This window comes from Thamnophis elegans, chromosome 11 (assembly GCF_009769535.1).
Source record: "Thamnophis elegans isolate rThaEle1 chromosome 11, rThaEle1.pri, whole genome shotgun sequence".
In the NCBI taxonomy this organism is placed as follows: domain Eukaryota; kingdom Metazoa; phylum Chordata; class Lepidosauria; order Squamata; family Colubridae; genus Thamnophis; species Thamnophis elegans.
Genome location: NC_045551.1, coordinates 8,452,841 through 8,474,015, shown reverse-complemented (window position 1 = coordinate 8,474,015; position 21,175 = coordinate 8,452,841). Strand labels below are relative to the sequence as shown.

At 35.5% G+C, this 21,175-nt stretch overlaps 2 protein-coding genes across 5 annotated transcripts in view; one reads left to right on the top strand and one right to left on the bottom strand.

The window, feature by feature from the left end:
• Nucleotides 1-21,175, top strand: part of LOC116514685 (ras-specific guanine nucleotide-releasing factor RalGPS2) — an 83,964-nt gene that overhangs the window by 42,700 nt on the left and 20,089 nt on the right. For all 4 annotated transcript variants that reach the window (XM_032226333.1, XM_032226330.1, XM_032226334.1 and 1 more), the window contains 4 exons: nt 18,499-18,636; nt 19,385-19,475; nt 20,688-20,755; nt 20,997-21,132. In XM_032226333.1, coding sequence (XP_032082224.1) covers nt 18,499-18,636; nt 19,385-19,475; nt 20,688-20,755; nt 20,997-21,132 — 433 coding nt within the window. The remainder of the gene's footprint in view (nt 1-18,498; nt 18,637-19,384; nt 19,476-20,687; nt 20,756-20,996; nt 21,133-21,175) is intronic.
• ANGPTL1 (angiopoietin like 1) lies at nt 461-6,505 on the bottom strand. The gene is made up of 4 exons (XM_032226335.1): nt 5,683-6,505; nt 4,269-4,462; nt 2,245-2,515; nt 461-648 (listed from the first exon to the last, which is right to left on the bottom strand). The coding sequence occupies exons 1-4, from the start codon at nt 6,503-6,505 to the stop codon at nt 461-463; spliced, it is 1,476 nt and encodes a 491-aa protein (XP_032082226.1).

Genomic DNA, 21,175 nt, shown 5'->3' with positions numbered 1-21,175 from the left:
ACTAGAGTTTCACTCCAATTCTTTTGTCTCATTGCCTATAAGGATCTCTAAAGCAGGGATTTTTCCCCTAACATTCAGGTTTCTGAAATAAAAACTGAAATAGTTTTAATCTTATGAGAATGAATTGATTTGGCTATTTAACACATAAGAAAAATGTTTCATACTTGAGCTTTAAAATGTAGTCATTTTACATCTATTAATTTCTCCTCCTGATCTTGCAAAAGTTTTTCAAGATCTGGTAAACTGGTAATAGCTGCATTTCGTATTCATATCTTATATGAATACAGAATTATTTTAAGTGCAGCCTTCAGTTTTGCTCTGTAATTAAAACGTATATAATTACGGTAACATATATAATATAGTGAGGATTGAAAAATATACTTGGTAGAGTTCTCCAAAGAAAAATGACATCTGCACCAAACTCAAGGATTATTTTTTTAAAAAAAACATTTTGATAGCCTTAATCAATGGGTCTAATCATCATCTGAACTGCTTTCAGTGAATATGAACCTCCTCTGTATTCGGCCCAAAAAATCCCATCCTGATGTTTGCTTCTGTAGTGTCCTCCTCTATACCATACTCCATTGAGATTAGAATGGGCACAAGCATTGTACCACCAACCTCCTTTATGAAAGTGGGCACAATTTCCTGCAGGGAGAAGCAAAACATTAAGATACATCACAAAACATATTCTTTGTAATTTACAAAAGTCAGCTTGTTAACAGATTTATCTCTAGTGTTTGGCCATGGACACTATTGTTACTATTTTAGAGAAGGATGGTGTTACTGAATCATCCAACTGTACTTATAAAATCCTTCTTATAATGAATACCCATTGGTTCAGATGAAGTAATTTCTATCTTAATGAGGAAAACAATTACAACCTTCAAGTAATTCCCTCTTCAAATATTTGTCTCCATCATTCTCATAGTATTTAGCATAGAGGAAAGGAGAATGAGCCATTAAAATGAAAAAAAGTAGCAAGAGAAAAAAATCAGTTGTGTCAATTAAGTAAAATAGCTTAGTGAGGTATCACAAACAAGAATTGGAATAGAACTTAAGAGCTAGTGAATGTGCTGAAATAGAATTCTCCAATGCATTGTATAGGTACTAGGGGATAATGGTTCCTATGTTCCATTTATTTTATAGAAGCTTATTGTCATTTTCAAATAGGGAGGAATTTATTATATCTGGTAATTATATTTTGAGAAAAGAAAGGAATGGTCCTAACAAATACATGTATATTTGTTCTATCGGCCTCTATAAGTTATTTTGCCTACTTATAGAGGACAGTTATTAGATAAAGATAGAAAATAATAGAATTATTTTTTTCATAATTCTTTAAAAGTAAAGCAAGTTTTATGATCAACTAATAAATGATCCATAAAATATCTTCAGCATGTAGGTAAAATTAAAACCATATAATATATTCTTTGGCTATTAACAGTTCCAAAGTTACTTTTGATAATTGAATTAAACTCAATATTACAAGGCACATTTCTGTATAAGCATGTGCAGTTCTTTATAAGTTCAAAGAATTAGACCAAATCTTCGGGAAAATCAGATTACCACAAAGCTGATTTTCTGTATAGTTTTATATATTGTGTTGAGTGTGATATACTTTCACAAGTCAATCAGTTTACTACAGCTAGATGCAATAAAATAACCAATGGCAGAATTGTTGCTTACGCATACATATAAAACAGAAAGATAGTAAATAAAATGAGATCTAAAAAATAAAGGACAGATGTAATAAAAATAAATAAAAATGTTATAAGAAATTCCAAACTTAATGTGCATTGTACAATTAGTAGCACAAAACATGGAACTGGGAGACTTGGAATATATTTTTGAATCTCTTTCTGAAAGAAATAACATTAAGTAGAAGTAGAAACATTAAGTAGAATTTTTTTTTGAGATCCAAAAAAAATGGATCATATTTACAGATCATATGAATCTTTTGCCTTTTTCACATAGTCAGAACAGATACTTTCCCATGAGAAAAAAGCTTTTCCACTCAGTATTTACCTTCTTCAGTGTAAATCCTAACTCTAAGCATATGGTTTTGTCATTGCCAAAAGTAAGATGCAAGTTACTTGAACATATGGATCATTCTAATTGAAGATATTTTTATGTTAGAGTACTATTTTGCAAAGTCTTCTATCTTCCCAGTGTTTCATCAAATTATTTCCTCAGCTTAGCAAAAATAAGAAGCATGTAGATCTAAATAGTACTAATTCTTACCTGTGTGCATATCTCTGTCTCTGTCCAGTGTTGTAAATTGTTTTCCATTGTGCCATATCATGGAATCACCAGCATTCCCTTGATATGTGCCTAAACGTAGTCGATAATATTCACTCTCTGGCTCCAATCGAAAACTGCTGTATTCTGCATAGACTTTCTTATTACTCCAATCTTCTAATTCAATCAGAAGTCTGTAATTATCCTGATTGGAGAGCAAGTAAATATTTTCCAGTCCTAGCCAGTATTCCCCAGCAACATTGCCAAACCCTTTCTGTAAACAAAGCAGAAAGTTGATTAAATTGCTTTCCTTTTGTCATATAGAAGGTTTTAATATATAATCAATACATGATGATTATATCTTTGATGCTCTAAAAGTATTGGATAAATCCAATAATTAATTCACCTTTGACCATAAATACTGATTTGTGGAAAGTTCACAGATAGACACATTGATTATCATCTTCTCTCCATCTCTTTGATAGAGAGGGCATGAAGATAGAGAGGGCATGAAGCATGATGCAAGTGCGAGACTTAAGTGTGGTTTCTAGAATTTTGTTTGCCACTGGATTCTGACATTGAAGCAGTTTGCTCCCAATTTACTAACAGATACCTCAAGCTAATTAAGTGTTATGGATCCACTCAGTAACCACTGATAATGAGAAACTATAGCCTGTCCTATATACTGGTTGAGGGAGAATTCTTAGTATTGTTAATATTGTTAGAATTAGTACTAGTAAAAATATTTGTATTATATCAGTCGTGAAAAACTGATTTGATTATAATTATTTTTAATAAAAATAGATTAAAATCCGGTAAATGGGTGGAAAATTATAGTAAATAGTATATATGATTTTTGTAATTAAGCATTGGGAAGTCATGCATGAAGATAATTCACTGTGTTTGATTTATGAATGGGAAATAGTGATAAATTATTAATTAATGAAGATAAATTTGAATATGAAAGATGATCCAGCCAGTATTTTTACTTTGCTCTTTCTTTTTCTTGCAGCCAATCCATTTCTTAGAAGCATTTCTTAGCACACTATGTTCCAAATAAATTGATTATCTTTTGTAGTATCTTCACAACTTACCCTTTGTCCTCCCATGGCTAATGTGTATATGCTATCAACATTTTTTACATTACCTTTTGATAGCAAACTACAAAGTCCTTCTTAGAAGAATATTTTTTTCATTCTAGGGAGAAGAGGCAACGCCTCATTAAGATGCTTGCAACGTTTTCACAATGTCATTTAAACAATTAGATGTAGACCAGGGGTGTCGAACTCGATTTCATTGAGGGCTGGATTAGCATTGTGGTTGTCCTCTGGGGACCAGGGGGGAGGAGTGTGGCTGGGGTGGGTGTGGCCTGGGAAATGGCCAGTTTGATGTCACTCATGTTGGTGGTGCTTGTGGGGGCCGGGGAGGAAATCCAGGGATCTCTGGTGAGTGTGGTGGAGGCCCATTCCGTGGGATGAGGTGAGGTGAGATGGGGCAGGGCAGCTACAACTGGTGTGCCTTCAGCTGCTTTCGGTGCTGCTCAATTTCCAACCCCACCCCCGCCAGGCTGGTCTGGTCTGGTGGAGAGGATTGCCTGCCAACCGTCTCCACTGTGGCATGAACGGGGATTGACCATCCCCCAAACCCTGCCGCTGTCTTCCAACTTCTCACCAAAAAAAAAAAAATCTTGTGAGGTTGGAAGGTCTGAACTGATTTTTTTTTTACTGTAGTTCCAGACTACTTTTTTAAAAATATATTTTTATTATTTTTACATTTAAAACAATGCAGTACCGCGAAGTCAAAGTGACCATACATTCACATTATATACAACTAGTCTCGACCATTAACTATTAACCTACTTAGTACATTGTCTATCCTTCTGCCCAATCACAATATATACAGTTTGTTCCAGTCTTGTCACCTTGTCTTATACCAATCATAAAATCTGTTCCAGACTTCAAAATATTCTGATTCCCCTTTATTTTTAAGTTCAAGAGTGAGCCTATGATATTTTTTTTTATGATTACCTTATAATTGTCCCAGTTTGTGAAGAAGTTGACAGAACCATCTGTTCTTTTTTGAATAACTGTCCAGCCCCCAGGATCAAGGCTGTTCTCACACCATAACTGCACTGGTCCATGACTATTTTCAGTCTTGATCATATAAATCCCACTGCTGGAATAGCCGGTTTGTTTGGCTTGATGACAGTCTTTGAATGGGCCTTTGGAAAATAATTTAGCACTTTAAAAATATCCATTGTTTTTCACTAGTATACTGATATGTATAAAAGAGACATTAAATACCATTATGTTTTCTTTAGTAACTGACATTGTTTCTTTTCTTCATACTGTTCCTTGACAACTTATATAATTAACATTTTCAAACTTCTTGATTACTAATATTGACATGATTGCTATTACTATATATATATATATATATATATATATTCATTCAGGAGAATTTAGAAGTGAAATAACTAATTATGTTAATTAAATATAATCTTAAATCTGTTTTAAAAATTAACAATCAATTTATATGCAGTATTTCACACTTAGTAAATTAATGTAATTATATCTGTACTCATTCTTATTGCATTGATTATTTTAAATGATAAGAAAATATATCCAAGATTAAATCATTATTTATTACCTTGGCTAGCTCAAAATAACTGCTTTGTGTTAGGATTTTGCATCTGTTTCAAACAGATAAGAGGGATTCTGCCCATTTTTAATTTCAGATACAGTATATACTTCTGTATTTACCTATTTCTCAAAACCCATTCTAACTTATGAAGTAAAATCTACTTTGACTTTCTAGAAGGCTAAGAGTTTGATTTGTACAAGTCTAATAGCTTTTACTACTACATCTTTTAGCTTTATAGTTATTGTCCTTACAAGTATTAGATATATGTTTTATGTTGTAATTGTTTTCACAGTTTCTATATTATTACTTTATGTCAGTCTGATACCAAAATGAAGATTTAATTGTTATAAAAACTTGTAGCCACAAGAGGGCATTCCCTGCACACATTACTATATCAAACACAGCCCTTCTATTTTTGTGGAAATGCTTAAATACTAGACTGGGATAGGGCTGTTCTAATAAAAATCCAGAGAACCATTAGATGACAGTAAAATATATATAAACTTGCTACAATCTATTAATTGTCAGAGCTTTACAGCTTTATTAATAATATTACCTAAGAGCAACAACAAAGTAACTGCTTGAAATTGCTAGACAAGATTAAGGAAATTAAGGAGATGAGAGCTTTCCTTAGTCTCCCTTAACATTATAAATATGTTAGATTCATTGCTCAGAATGCTACTTATATAGTTTCAATGTAGATGGTGCTTTTAAAATTTTTGATATAGTAGCTAAAAATCACAAAGGTTTGAAACATTTATCTGTTAGAAATGTTCAAATTAAAAAGAAAAGGCTTACCTTCATTTATTAAAGTTAATGGTGGAATCTTGAAAGGACTTTTTGTAGGAGAAGTAGCTGGATCAGGGGGAGGCCTTACATCTCTCTCTCTAGGATAACCTGGATCTCTCTGAATTTCATTACTTCCAAGCAGCGTAGGGTTATAATGTGGATTATTAGGAATGTGATGAGGCACCACTGGAACTAGTGGCGGTGAACCATGTGCATCCTGACGTGAGAATATTCTCAGACATTGTTCTTCCAAAAGTGTGATGATGACCGATTGATTATTTACAAGATCAGTTAGCGCTGCGTATTTTATTTCAAGCTCTCTGTACCTTGATGTCATCTTCAACATTTCAGTCGTAACATTGAGGATTTTGTTTTCCAGCTGGGAAAGTTCCAGTGAATTGTCTCGTTTGCGAATTATCTCATGCAAGAGCTGCATATACAGCTGAGTAACACGTGAATTCATGTTACGACTCTCTTTTCTCAACAATTTTACTTCATTTACTATATTTCCATCCACATCCACCACTAATTGCAAGAGATCAATCTCTCGCTTTTGCTTGAATAATACTTCTTTCAAATTCTCAATATCCATCCTAGTAATTTCATCTTTTTTGTTTCCTGGACTTGGGCCTTTAGTGTTGACACAAATTGGTCCAGTTATTTTTTGTTCCGGAACAATAAATGTGTAGCCACACTTTTTCCCTCCCTCACCTTCTTCTGTAGAACGTGGATTTCGTTTAGGAAAGGATTTTTTAAGTGTACTCTCTACTGTATAATATCCATCTGATAATACCATTATTAAGAAACTCCAAATCCATGGGACTGTCCTCATTTTCAAGTGAACTAAATGGAGAAAAATATATTTTATTTATCACATTTGGACACTGCCCATCTGCCTTGCAGAGGGACTCTGAGTGGTATAGAAATAAAATACTAAAAACAAAATACTGTGTGTAAAAATTAAATAAGGATAATTAAAATTCAGCATTAAAAATTAATTGAATGGCAAAGAGAAGACCTTCAGAGTATTAATTAGCCCCACAGCTGCATGGCCCTTTGTGAGCCCCATGCAAGACAGCAGAATCTGGTCTTTAGATATTTCCGAAAGGCCTGGGCAGTGGGAGCCTGTCTCTCCTCTCAGAGGAGAATGTTCCCAAGGTCAGGGGCAATAGCAAAAAGGAAATGCTGAATCCAGGACCTTGCCAATCAGAATCATAATTCTTTAACTGACAAGGTCCAGGACATGCCTTCCCTACCTGTCCAGATAGAATGGGCTGATATAATGGGGCAATTTTAAGTCTTGCCAAGACTTCATCAGTATAAAAATAATCCATATCAAAAATGATAGAAAGATTAAGGGTTTGTCAGTCCGTCAGGCTTCTATTCTCTCCTATTCATTATATATTCTGTAATAATTATTAACAAGAGTACAGAAAGCAGAAACATTTTATATCTTAGTATTAGAAATCAAAGTCACAACAGTTGGATAGGTTGAATTGACCATAGTAACAACTCTCTTGATTTATCATCTTACATTTTGCAATACTCATCTTGAATGACAAACTGTAACCTTGTAAACAATAAGTTTAGTTTCCATATTAAAGACCCTGAATATTTTCAGGTTATAAATAAGCTCCTTCCTCCATTCATTCTCCTATTTGTCTGTCATTAGTATGAGGTGATTCTATATTATAGTATGAAAACTCTTGAGTGACATGAACAAACACAATAGGGACGTCAGTGGGAAAATATTTCGCTAACCTGCTGAATTTGGTACAGGAACTTTACTATTGCTGTGCATAATAGGATATTACCAAATAAATGGTTATTGTACTACAGGCTTCATATTTGAAGATCTTAGGAATATGGAGATGGACAGGTATTTGTATAGTAAGTTTTTTAAAATTATTTTCATCTAGATAGTTATTTGAATTCAAAGAATTAATCTTTTATATTTTACATTATGTATTTAAAGGGCAGTGCATTTCAAAAAATGAATGCCAAAATGTCTTCTAAAAATTGTGTTATACAGTATTTATATCATTGTTAAAATTATTAAACCTCAGATATTGCAATTAGATTAGATTCTGTCATGTGGTGTATAAATTGTTCAAGTTCCTTAATGTATTTTTATCTGGCAACAGTTGTGTGTTTTTTTAACTGTAAAAATAGTTTCAAATAGTATTAAGCATTATTTTGCCTTCTTCAGATGAACATTTCAAATAGTAACATTTCACTGCAAATAGACTATGTTCTTGAAAGTTTTTTTTTCTCTATACAAAAAGTAATGCCAAACGAAAATCGCTTGTTTGCATTTGAACCCAAGATATAATTTAGCTCCCTTCTAAGATATACTGGAGATTTGCTTTCCAGTGAAAGTGCTGTTCTTTGAAATAGCCTTCAAACAACATTAAATGAAATGTTCCATCTCTGTCAGCATAAGTAAAATTCTTCCTAGTATTCAGTTGTATTTTAACTGTCTATTCGGTGTAAGAGTATACTCATCACCCTACTCCTAGCATTATCCTATACTGATGCATAAAACTAGTATTTTAGCAAGAAAAAAAACAAATTTGCCATAATTAAATCCTTTCTCTTATGCCATTTCATCCTTCCTTTTTGCTATAGATAGTGTTGGTCTTTTTTCAGCGCCAGAGATCTTACCTATTACCAGGGCCGGATTTAGATGAAAAGAGGCCCTAGGCTATTCCACTTATGAGACCCTTTCACCTCCCATTTTTAAGTTTGTAAATTACATGAGAGACAATAAAATACATCATTACTGTGATATATATCAATATATATATCAATATATATAGCTGGCCTCCCGACGGAGGGCAGCTCTGCTCTGCGGCAAAGGCAGCGAGGCCAGCCGCCTCCCCTGCTGTGCTCAGCTGCCCGGCTCGGCCCCCTCGCCCTCACCTGCCTGGCCGCTGGTGGGCTCCGCATCGACGGGGCAGCTACTGGGAGCGGCCACGCCTCTCGCCCAACCGCTGCTGCCGGGAACGTGGGCGGGCTCCCCAACTGCCGCGGCGCTGGAAAGATCTTAACCAATACATTTTTATGTTTGTTTATTAGTCATATGCGTAGAATTTCTCCTTATTTTCGGTTCAGTGTTTTAGTGTTCACTGTTTTTAGAATAATTTTGCTAACAATTTGAATGTAGGCCCCTCTTGATCTTGAGGCCCTAGGCTGAAGCCTAGTTAGCCTATAGGAAAATCCGGCCCTGCCTATTACTCTTATATGAGAAAAGACAAGAGAGTTGCATATTAGTATTTATTGTTGCCCTTGTTATTTTAGTCCAAGACAGAATCAGGTCTTATAGAGCAGCTGCATTATGCATATTTACCCAATACATGCATACCTTTAGGCGTCCCAAGCTTTAACAGTATTGGAGAAGGAAACAGAACATGCACAATCATAATATATTTTCTTGGACTGATATTATCAGTAATGCTAACCACAGCAAAGAAAATGTGTAAAAGGCAGGTATCTATATTCAGTTCACTGGAGTCATACTGCAACTCAATCACATAGATTAGGGGTGTCAAACACTATTTCATTGTGGGCCAGATCAGCATTGTGTTTGTCCTTTGGGGAGAGGGCATGGGTGGGGTGGGCATGGCCGATTGGGGGTGGCCTGGGGCATGGCCAGCTTAACGTTGCTCATGTGGGTGGTGCCTGTGGGGGCCGGGTGGGGTTGGAGAGGGAATCCAGGGGTCTCCAGTGGGTGGGGTGCGGGGCAGCTACAACCGGTGTGCTTCAGCTGCTTTTGGTGCAACTTGGTTTCCTACCCCAAGCTGGTCTGGTCTGACGGAGGGGGCTTGCCTTTAGTGGTGCGGCTTGGGAAATGGTCAATCCCTGTTTGCAGTGCGGCGGAGAAAGCTGAAGGCAATCTCCCCCCACCAGACCAGCCTAGTGGGGATGGGATGGGAAACTGAGTGGCGCCAAAAGTAGCGGTCTCTCTTTCACACAAAGGCAGAGGATGGTTCAGATTGTTATCTCACCCGTGACCCGTCAAAACCGCGGTCCACTAAAGCGCGCCCAATTAAAGCACGTATGTGACATCAGCAGCGCGATGAAAAAAATTAAAAATAAATTAAATTAAAATTAAAATAAAATTAAAGCAAGCCGATTCACATAAAGGTAAGGGTTAGGGTTAGGGTTAGGTTAAGGGTTAGGGTTAGGTTTAGGGCTATGTTAAGCGTTAGGGTTAGGTTTAGGGTTAGGTTAAGGGTTAGCGTTAGGTTAAGGGTTAGGTTTAGGGTTAGGTTTGGGGGGGTTAGGGTAAGGTTTTCGCTTTAATTTTAAATTTACCGCTCACAGCGCGATGTTTTCGTCGCGCTGTGATGACGTCACGTACGCGCTTTCGTCAAGCGCGCTTTATTCTACCGCGGTTTTGTGGTGGAACCATCTCACCCACCTCATGGCAGCACCAGTCATGCTCTCCATGGTGGCCTGCACTGCTTCGTTCTCCACCATCCCCGCCTTTTTTCATTCGTTGCCACTTCTCATTGTTCACCGCTGAAACAGCAAAGGGCTGAGCGATGCACATGGGATCCTGGACGGGGCTCCTAGAGCTGCCGCAAGATGAGGTATTGATGTTCATGGCCTGGCTGCAGGGCATGCAGGTAAGCAGATGCAGGGCATGGGGGACAGCTCAGCACCCTCTGCCTTGCTTTATCATCCACCCCCCACCAGCTCGCTTTGTGGCCGCCACACCAGTTCATTGCTCAGCCTCCTGCTGTGTTGTGGCAGCAAACAAGGAGAAGAAGTGGCGAAGAACAAAGCGAGGCGGGATGGTGGCGGAGGATAAAGCTAGGCAGGGGGTGCAGAGCTGCCCACCCACCCCACACCGGCTTACCTAAGGGCCCTTCAGGCCACCCATGCCAAACCGTCAAACCCCCCCCCTCCCCAGGGTAGCTACATCCCTTCACTAAGCTGCTTTCCAGCTCCGTTCAAAAGTAGTCTGTTGGACTACAGTAAAAAAAATATTTCAGATCTTCCAACTTCTTATGGGGAAAAAATCATTGCGAAGTTGGAAGGTCTAAACTATATTTTACCATAGTCCCACAGAATAGTTTTGTTGCCCTGCACATGGCAGCAGAGAACTGGGCCTGTGCGGCCGCCTCCTCCTGTGTTCATGCACACCAGGATGGCATGGGCCAGGCCAAAGTGACACGGGCCAGCCCCTTACAGTTTCCAGGATGGCCACGCAGAACGGATCCGACCTCACTGCAGTCTGGATCCGTCCCGAAGGCCTTGAGTTTGACACCCTTGTCCTAGGAGGTCCATAGCCCACTGGCACATTAAGTTGCCATGGCTTAGGAGGTGTCAGGTAGCTAGGCTCAGCAGCACATAGACCTTTTCCCAACCCCAATATACTTAGATCTACTTACCTTACAGTCAACTTGATCTATTCTGCATATGGGCCCCATTCTCGTTATGGTTCAGAAGGCACATTATTCAAATTGTATGGAGAAGGGTCTTCCAAACCATTGTGAGAGTTATGGTATTTGTTAGCATTTTCTTCTCCACTTCGGAAATACTAAACGTAAGGGCCTTTCAGAATGCTGATTTTGCTAGTATTTTTGAGCTCCAGATTTTTACAGATGGAAGGGGAAATCCCTCAGCATGTTGTGAGAATGCACTTCAAATCTTCTACCCCTATTTGCAACTTTCTCTGTTAGCTTCCCCATTGACTTTCTGGGAAAACCAGAAAGGCTTGCAAACCAGAGAGGCTTGCAAATGGCAATCATATAATCACAGGGTAATTGGTAATCAGTCATAAATACGGATTGCCAAGTACCCAAAATGCACCACTCTAGGGGGAGGACAGTGTGTTGTTTTATGCCTATTCTGTGGCTGTCGTGGCTGTGGTCATTTAACTACCAGTCATAAGTCGAGGACTATCTGTTTTGCAGTTAGCAGTTCTGCAATTACTTTTGCAGGGGGTGAAGTTAATACCTTGGAATATAACTCACCTACCCTGGAGCATTTAAGTTCATTTAAATTTGATAATTCTCTGTGATTGTCTTAGGCTGCTGCTTTCTCCTTCCATTATTGTGAACCAGGATAATAGCCCACTAATATCAATGATTGTACTTTAGTCTTTAGTATCCATTAAGACTCTGCTCACCTAAGCTTTGTGTATTTCTTTTTCTAGCAGACTTTGGCAGAATGATTTGTGCTATAGTTTCATTACATATGAATTATGGTATTGTAATGCACTTCATGTGAAAATAGAAATTTTATTCATATCAAATAATAGTGCAGCTTCCTGGAACCAGATACGAGATTATGCAACTGAAACAACTGCATTGACTAATTCAAATCCTATGGCTATTGTTCGTTGGCTTTTATTTTTAAAAAATCTATTTGTTTCAGAAATAATTGTTTCAGGTTCATGTGAAACCTCATTTCATATGACCCTAATTTTTTTTAAAAACTTTCTTGTTGCCAATAAAATGATTTTTGAACTTTCTTCCCAGGGATATCTGCTTTATCTCCTCCTTATTGTAATTATTAATTCTGCTTAGAACAGCCTGGTTTAAACATCTGGGCTGCATTGTTGGGAGAGGGGAATAAATGGATAAAGAGGAAACATATTATTACAGCTGAATATTATTTGTGAGTGACAGTTTAGTTTTTCATGGAACAATGTACTAAAAGCAATAAAATTACATTTTTCTGCATATGCAGAGGAAATGTTCATATTGAATAGTCTGCTTTTCCAAATATTGAATTCATGTGCATAATATGCAAACATGTTGTTCTGTACATTAAAAAGGTCAGCTATTAAAAGCAGTAATTTAAACTGTATAGTCTGTTTAGCCTTCAGGTTTTGTATGATTAAAATAATTCGATATGGAAAGGAGTGATACACATTTCTAACTTTGCAAGCGAACCTTAACGTAATGTTCCACATTATTGGTTATCTATTTGTTTCTATATCTTACTGGAGTCCATTGTGTCTTCCTTATTTTTTAAAGTGATGGCAAGGTGAAATCTTTGAAATGAATGTAGTTACTCTATAGATGTGAATGAAGATTAGTAATCAGCAATCAATAAACAAAAAATGATTTAAGAATGCGCTTTTTTAAAAATTTCCAAGCTTAGTTTGAGTATTTTTATCTGAGAAATTAAAAATCGAACCCATCTGAGCATGAAACATTTTAAACTGATTTCCAGCTTCCAGACAAGTTATACAAAATAATGTATGCTTATAGTTTTGTTTTTAGATAAGAAATATTTTGAAGATTGAATTAAATTTCTGAGATTCAGCTACCATAGATGCCACAGATTTAAGTTGTGCTCTCATTGGTACCCAGAATAATGTATGTTTGTGTGATCTTTTGATTCTTTTTAATTAGCATAAATCAGCATTGGCTTCAACCAGTGGTGAAATTCAATTTTTTTTACTACCAGTTCTGTTCTACTCGGTGGGCGTAGCAGGGGAAGGATACTGCAAAATCTCCATTCCCACTCTGGGACCAGCCAGGGGTGGTATTTGCCGGTTCTCTGAAATACTGAAAATTTCCACTACCAGTTCTCCAGAATCCGTCAGAACCTGTTGAATTTCACCCCTGGCTTCAATCCGTATCTCTCTGCAAGTAGAAGCTATCAGACCATTGCTGTTTTTGTTGGGCATAGTATCCGTATCTGGGACAAGTTTTTCCCAAGAAAGGTATTGTGTTCTCTTTTTCATATGGCCTTAAACATAAAGTGATTTTGCCCATAAGCAAAGTCTTTCTTAAACACTCCATCTTGAGAAAAATTGCAAATTTTCTCAATTTGTGAATAAAAATTTCCAGAATTTTTTTTTAAAATGTTTGTAATCTACTTCTTGTAGATATTTTGATATTCTTTTTGTTTGTGAGGAAATTTATGTGTAATAGTTTCTCAAGTTTCCATCCTTTATGTCCTGAGACCCTCTTAATTAAAACACAATGTAAAAACAAAACAAGCAATTGCTTATACGTACATGTATTACTTTCGTAATTTAGTAACATAAACAGATGCTTTGCTATTTTGAACACCTCTTTGATTAGAATACCATAAATATTTTGTATCTTTAATTACTTTATTGGATTGGTTTTACTTTCCCATTTTTTTAAAAAATGCCATTCATTGCTAATATTGAGTTAGTAACATGCAACGCCAATCTGATTAAAATAGTTGGCAAAATGGCACTTGTTCAAAATGTATTTATATAGTACAATTGTTCTGTTTAAGTTGATCCTAAGAAAAATAGGTTGGCGAGGTAATGAAAAAAATATGAAAGACATATTAACATATTTTAACTTTAGCACAAAAAGCTATGTATTATTTGATTTTCTTTGGAAATACAAGAACCTTAGGTGTGGATAAGATGTTAAACAAAAGGATGAACAACACTCAATTTGATTTCATATGTACATTTCTCATTATTTTTTATATAAAAATGATGCATCTCTTGATTGTCTTGAAAACAATCACATAGAATACGGAACTGAATAAATAAAATTTGTACTGTAACTATAGAATTTCTATGAACTGATAATAGTATTCAGTGATATTAATGTCTTACACACTTTCTGAAAATCACTCAGAAAAGGAAATAGTGTGTACTTGACTTACAATAAAGCTAAAGATAGCTTACTACTTCAAATACTTTCTCTTGAATACTACAATTTTAACTGAATACCATTCTTGCAGCATGAAGAATTTGTTGTGGCGTTCAATTATCTTTTACAGGTACACTATATTTGCAGGTTTTTAAGCAAATTCCGGCAAAATAGCATTTATTGGATCAACATTCTAGAATACTTTGATCCTAACTCTATGGACATCTTGATTTGCAGAATCATACTTTTCAGAAAATCCAGGGAAAATCCAGAATACTTAAATTATAATTTTTACCATTGAGTTCTACAATCTACAATCTGGAATTATTTCCTACTTAATGGCAGCTATTCAGCAGTAAGTTCACACATGCAAACATAAGTCTTCTATTTTCCATTTTGAAGTGCACAATACTTACATTGTCTTATCAGATTAATAGAAACAGTTTCTGAAGCATAATGAGTAGGTAAACATCTATTACAACTAAATACAAATAGTTTGAAAAGGGCAGTATTAACTTTAATCAATAAAAACTGATAAAATTAAAGCTCTGCTTAAAGCTCTGAAATTATTTTGATACATTCTTTGCTAAAATGAAATACTATTGCCTTGGTTTTTACCTATACTGGTAACTACAATACATGAATATCAGTGATTTTACACCAGCTGCTTCAAATGATGTCCTCTGGATATTTTGCCACCTTCTAATTTGGTCGTTTTCTATCTTGGCTGGGTCTGACAAAAGTTTAAAAAATCCAGAGCGCACCAGGTTGCAGAAGAATGCCACAGATTCCAACAACTTAGATTCCACAGCTAGGTATTCTAATAAGATCCTGAACTTTGTTGCTTTTTGCTTAACAAACGATTTTAATTAGAACTTGAGAATAACTCTTCAGTGCATATAGTAATATCACATGGTTCTTTCTAAAAGAGCAAAAAATGCTTTTAGAACTAAACATGTATAAGCAATATATCTCAGTGGAACATAGAATGTAATGCTTTTGTGCCAAAGAAAACTCCAGTATTTGTATTGTTCTTTATTGGATACAACAGAAATTATTGTATCCAGTAATCATGGGCTCTAACTTTGAGCCAAGATAATTAGTACATTATATTGGGTTAACTTTCTTTTGGAAGTTAATTTAGCCATTTTTGAGTTCCTATAGCAGCAAAGAGATAACTGAATCTTACATTTATCTAAATCTATTATGCACAGTGGATACATGTTTATTCCAAGTACAAATGGAATGATTTTGATCAAAAATTTGGGGCTCAATATTAGTACACGAATAGAACAAAATTAAATGAAGATTTAAATTACAGATTTTCCTGCTAATAATTGATATGCCTGAAATAGTCTGAGAGTGAGTTACTTGCTAGTTTTTTTATTAAGAAAAAATTTAAAACATTAAACTAATACAAAAACATTAAAAATAGTTTTACCATGGAAGCTTGTAACAGTGGGGAGTGAATGTGTAAGAGAAGATCCTAAACCCACACCTTCCCTCAGCATGCAACTAATAGTATTTTGATGACTTTCTGTAATGGACTATCATAAAAATCAATGCAGTACAATAAATTCTAAACTATGTGTCTATAGTGACAGCGAACTCATCCTTATCCAGTATGGGGGGAAATGCATGATATTGACAGCAAAGAAAATGTATAGATACTAACCTTCTGATGACTCTTTTCTGAAAGAGTAAAACGTCAGTGGCTTTTCCCTGTCCTGGTGCCAGTACAGTTGTCTAGAACAGTTCTGTGTTATTTTGTTTTCTTATATTTACATCCAAATACATATCCCTCACTTTTAGCTTAACAAAAGACCTACCTATCTAAATAATTTCCTTCTGCAACAGAAAAGATGGTCTTCGAGCTGCTGTGCCTTTTCCTTTCGTTTGCATTCTGAACTGAGCTGCACTAACCAGCAACAGCTGAACTTGCTTCCATATACAGCCGAGCACACTACACTTGGGTGTGTTTCTTAAACAAATGCATGCCTAGACGTAGAAACTGCCAGCCCATGTATGAGGTAATTGGAGAAAGGGAGGAGGGAAGAAAGAGAGAGGGGAAACCAAAGGACTTCCTATCCAAGCCCTTTGGAGTAGAATTGGAATTGGGAGAGGAAAAAGAGTTGAAATCACAATATGAACAAGGAGATACTGTTTGCTAGTTGAATGGAAAGCTGTTGCAGATGGGGAAACTATAGAGTTTAGGCGCTGTACTATAATTGCAAAGCATTGTTACTTCGTTGCTCAAAGTTGCCTTTAACTGTTACCATAGTGAGCTTACTTTAGAAGAGAGATTCTTTCAGACTGATATATCCAATTTTCTGTTTCCACGAAGGAAAGGAACAGGAGATTTGCGGATATATGTGTGTTCAATTATTATTCTGAAGAATGTAAACCAGAATGTCCTATTGGATTCTTTTTTAACTTTATTTAATGAGAAGCAGTTGTTATAGTAATCATGTTTAAAAAAACATTGACAGAATAAGACTTTAAAGCTATTAACTCTTAAGTTACATAATAAATGGGAAGAGGAGAAAAGACTTTGTGATTGGTTCAAGAAAAAAATAATCAAATCATTTTTTTATGTAGGTGAATAATGTATTAATGGATTTCTAACTGTTTCTTAAATATTTATTTAGTCAGAAACCCAGACGCTTTTAATAGTAGAATGAGAAATTGGGCATTTTATTTTATTATTCCCATCCCAGTTCAATAACACCAGTTATCAACAATCAGGCAAACACAAATACTAGCCAGTATTTTCCTGATTATATATTCTGTTGTCACTCAGTGGCCATCTAGAAGCCAATAGATTCTTTAGGATTTAGTTAGCTCAAACCAGGCTGAAATTTTTTAAAAAAATTATTGAATAAATACTAAGAGAGTTACAGAGAAAGAACAGCACCAACCCATTTCTCCTAGACTGACCAGAATCTCCAGGAATGACAGTAAATAGACCCACTAAAGTTGCCCATTTCATGCCACTTTTTATTCTTATGACTTTAGGTCAACTTGATGCTTGGTGACTGGGTCTTTTGTCTTATTTTTATACTTTTCTTAAGGGACAGAGAGAATAAATAATAACTAATGATTTCTTACTCACAACTTCAAACAATTTAATGCTCTGCCAGTTAGCTTTTTTGTCTCAGACAACACCTGGGATTGATCTGGTAGCATATCTTATCAACAATGTGGGAACACAGCTAGTTAAACCTTTGCTAAAAATATTTTTAAGAGAACCAATTACTATTTCAATCTTGCATGCTATTATTACAAATACAAAGTTTATATAATTGAATACAAAGAACAAATGATAATTATTTAGATATATAGCAGTTGAATTTTAAAATAGAATTGGTGCATTAATGAAATACCTTGTTGAATTGCAAATATAGTTTAGATACAGATTGAAATATAAAACTTTTATATGGACAGCCAGAGTTGAATGTTTCAGGTTCATGACATCAGTGGTGGGATTCAAAAAATTTACTACTGTTTCTGTGGGCGTGGCTTGAGGGGCATGGCAGGGAAAGGATATTGTAAAATCTCCATTCCCTCCCCAACCCAGGGGAAGGTTACTGCAAAATCCCCATTTCCTCCCAATCAACTGGGACTCGGGAGGCAGAGAATAGATGGAGGCGGTGCCAGTCAGAGGTGATATTTACTAGTTCTCCGAACTACTCAAAATTTCCGCTACCGGTTCTCACCACAAAGTCCAAACACTATCTGAAGCAGGATCTGAAGGCTGTGATGTTATTTGATTTGAACTACAGGTAGTTTTCTCTTAGAACCCCAGTTGGGATCAGCAATACCATTACTAAGTGCCATGATTGCTAAATAAAAAATCATGTGACTGCAAAGACTTACAGCCTCACTTCTGTTTCAGTTGTTAAGCAAATCATCACAGCTGTTAAGTAAAACATTCCATATTCTCAATTATCTCTGCTTTGACACAAGCCAGTTGCAAAACACACAAATGGCATGACCTTGGGACACTGCAACAGTCATAACTCTATGCCATTTGCTAAACTCCCAAATGGTAATCACGTGATTGCAAAATACTGCAATGATCATAAAAGAGAGGATTGATCACAAAGCTGGGGGTTTCCTTCACAAGTGTAACAGTCGCTAAATGAGGCAGACAGTAAGAAAGATATACCTGTAACTATTTCAATGATCTATATAATAAAAATATTTAATTCATCTTCAGGTATTTATCTCTCAGACTTGACATATATTGACTCAGCATATCCATCAACAGGAAGTATTCTGGAAAATGAGCAGAGATCAAATTTAATGAATAATATTCTTAGAATAATTTCAGACTTACAGCAATCTTGTGAATATGGTAAGTTACACCGTGTATTTATATTACAGCATTATGTGCAAGCAGTGAATGAAATTGCTTGAATATTAATTGAGGCTTGCTCAAATTTCACTTTTGATTAAAGGTGGTGGTGAGATATTTTAAAAACATTCAAGATATGAAGACTATATCTTAAAATATATCTCTTTCAACAAATGTAAATGATAATATTTGTTTACTAAATTCTTTCAAAGAGAGAACTTTTCTCAACATAGCATTCACTTTAAAAAAAAATAATTAACAGTCTTTGATACAGTAAGTTTCCTATTATTCAAAAAGATCTTGGAAGCCACCCCCTTAATTTTGACCAAGCCTATTTCAAATAAAGTAGTCTCTCAGTAAGAAACTTCCTTTTTATTAATTTATCATCTAAATGCCTGATTTGGGGGGGAGGGAGGGTAATATACTGTATTTTTCGTAGTATAAGACGCTCCGAAGTATAAGACGCACCTAGCTTTTGGGGAGATAAAACAAGAAGGCAAATTGCTGGGAGGCAGAAGCCAAAGGTTGGGTGCCAGTGGGTGGGCGGGGCTACATTCGGTGTATAAGAAGCACCCAAATGTTCACCCTCTTGGGGGGGGGGGGAGGCGAAGTGTGTCTTATAATCCGAAAAACATGGTAATAATAATAATAGTTAACATTGATATGAAATCATGCCATATAAAAATACATAGATCTTAGTGGTTGCCAATAAAATAACTGCTCTTCATGTATATTAATTACTATTTAGATATTCCTGTGTTGCCTCATGTTCAAAAGTACCTGAATTCTGTTCAGTATATAGAGGAACTTCAGAAGTTTGTGGAAGATGATAATTATAAGTAAGCATAAAAACTGGTCAATTGGAATGTATTCATTATTAAATTTTTGGTTTTAGAGCAATTTTTCATAAAGAACAAAAAAGTACTTGTCTTGTTTTATAAACGTTTCAAAGTTTTAGTGCATTTCTATTTATAGGCTTTCACTTTTCATGAATACTTTCTTTCTCTTTCTTTTTTTCCTTTCTTTTTCTTTCCTAGAACGTAACACTTGGCTGTAGATATTAAATGAATTGAAAATTAAAATTAAAAGTGAATCAATGAAAAAAATAACAAACATAAACCCCTGTAGTAGTTTAGTCATTGAACTAGGAAGGAGGAAACTCATCAATTGAAATTCACTGGGTGAGCAGTAATTCTCTCCACCCAATCTGCAATATAGGATTTTTGAGGAGATTTCCATTTAAGTCCTTTGAGTTCCTACAAGAAAGTGGGATATAAATATAACAGATGAATAAGAATCAATAGTTGTTCAGGATCGAAGACAATCTTAAACTATTATGAATTGTTTGTTATATACCCCTATTCTTAATCATCTTCCCTCGCAATTATTCTGTTATTAACTACGGTATTTGGTATACATCATATAAATCCATACTGGATTTTTTAAAAACTAAGACTAATTGTCATGTGGCAGTTATACGTCCAATTGTTTTGTTCTTTTCTTTAAATTATTATTCAGTGTGGGAGAAAGTTTCCAGGAAATCACAGTGTTTTTAAATGGCACTTCACGTGTATTTTTTTAAAATGAAAAATAGGCATTTTGTATTTTACCTATTTTTAAAAAATGAGTTTTTAAAATTTAAATCTATCAAATTATATTGGTTACTCTTTTATACTCCACCAAACTCATGATTTGGTGCCAGTCTGAGAAGCTAATTATTATATTTTTATCTTACCTTTTCTTGTATGTATGTGTGTAACTCAAGGTGGATAACATACCTAACACTCCTACCCTCTACTTTCCCCACAATAACAACCCTAAGATATGTATGGGGCTGAGATAGAGAGACTGCCGAAGGTCATCCAGAAGCTTTCATGATTAAGGGAGGTCTAGAAGTCACTCTCCTTGTTTCTAGTCAACACCTTAGCCCCAACCAATCTGGTTCAAATGATTTATTGATGGATTCCTAGTAGGAAATCCTAGAAAATGAAAGTAAGTTGTAGAAGTCTGGATTTGCTATTAGCAAAATGTTTTTTTTTCCCTTAACACAGACTTTCATTAAAAATAGAACCTGGGACCAGTACCCCACGTGCCACTGCATCTCGTGAAGATTTAGTTGGTAAGTATTCAACAATAAAATGTTCTGATTCTACTCCCCAGTATTCCTATTTTCTGGACTTTTAATAACCATAAAATCTGTTAAATAGAAAACCTAATTTAAGCAAACTTTTAAATAAACTAAAAAGAGAGGGAAATAGGTAAAATCTGTATATGCACTTCCAAAACTATTTTGAAGATTTTGAAGAATTATAATAATGAACTTGTTCTTTGCTCTACTCTTTTTATTTATTTTTTTCCAGGCCCTGAAGTGGGTGTTTCTCCCCAAACAGTGCGAAAGAATGCTACTGGGGAAGGAGCATTGCTACCACCAACTCCTCCATCGCCTAGAAACCTGATGCCTCATGGGCATAGAAAATGTCACAGTTTGGGATACAAGTTAGCATTTTATTTGAGATTCAGTTTCTTCTGTTATTTAAAT

What these genes read in the sequence shown, in the direction of transcription:
- ANGPTL1 (XM_032226335.1), bottom strand. Translation starts at nt 6,505, where the DNA reads ATGAGGACAGTCCCATGGATTTGGAGTTTCTTAATAATGGTATTATCA. An exon ending in ATTAACTTTAATAAATGAAG is followed by an intron (nt 4,463 to 5,682) that starts GTAAGCCTTTTC and finishes TATTTTCCAAAG; the next exon opens with GCCCATTCAAAGACTGTCAT. An exon ending in AGACAGAGATATGCACACAG is followed by an intron (nt 649 to 2,244) that starts GTAAGAATTAGT and finishes TTCTCCCTGCAG; the next exon opens with GAAATTGTGCCCACTTTCAT.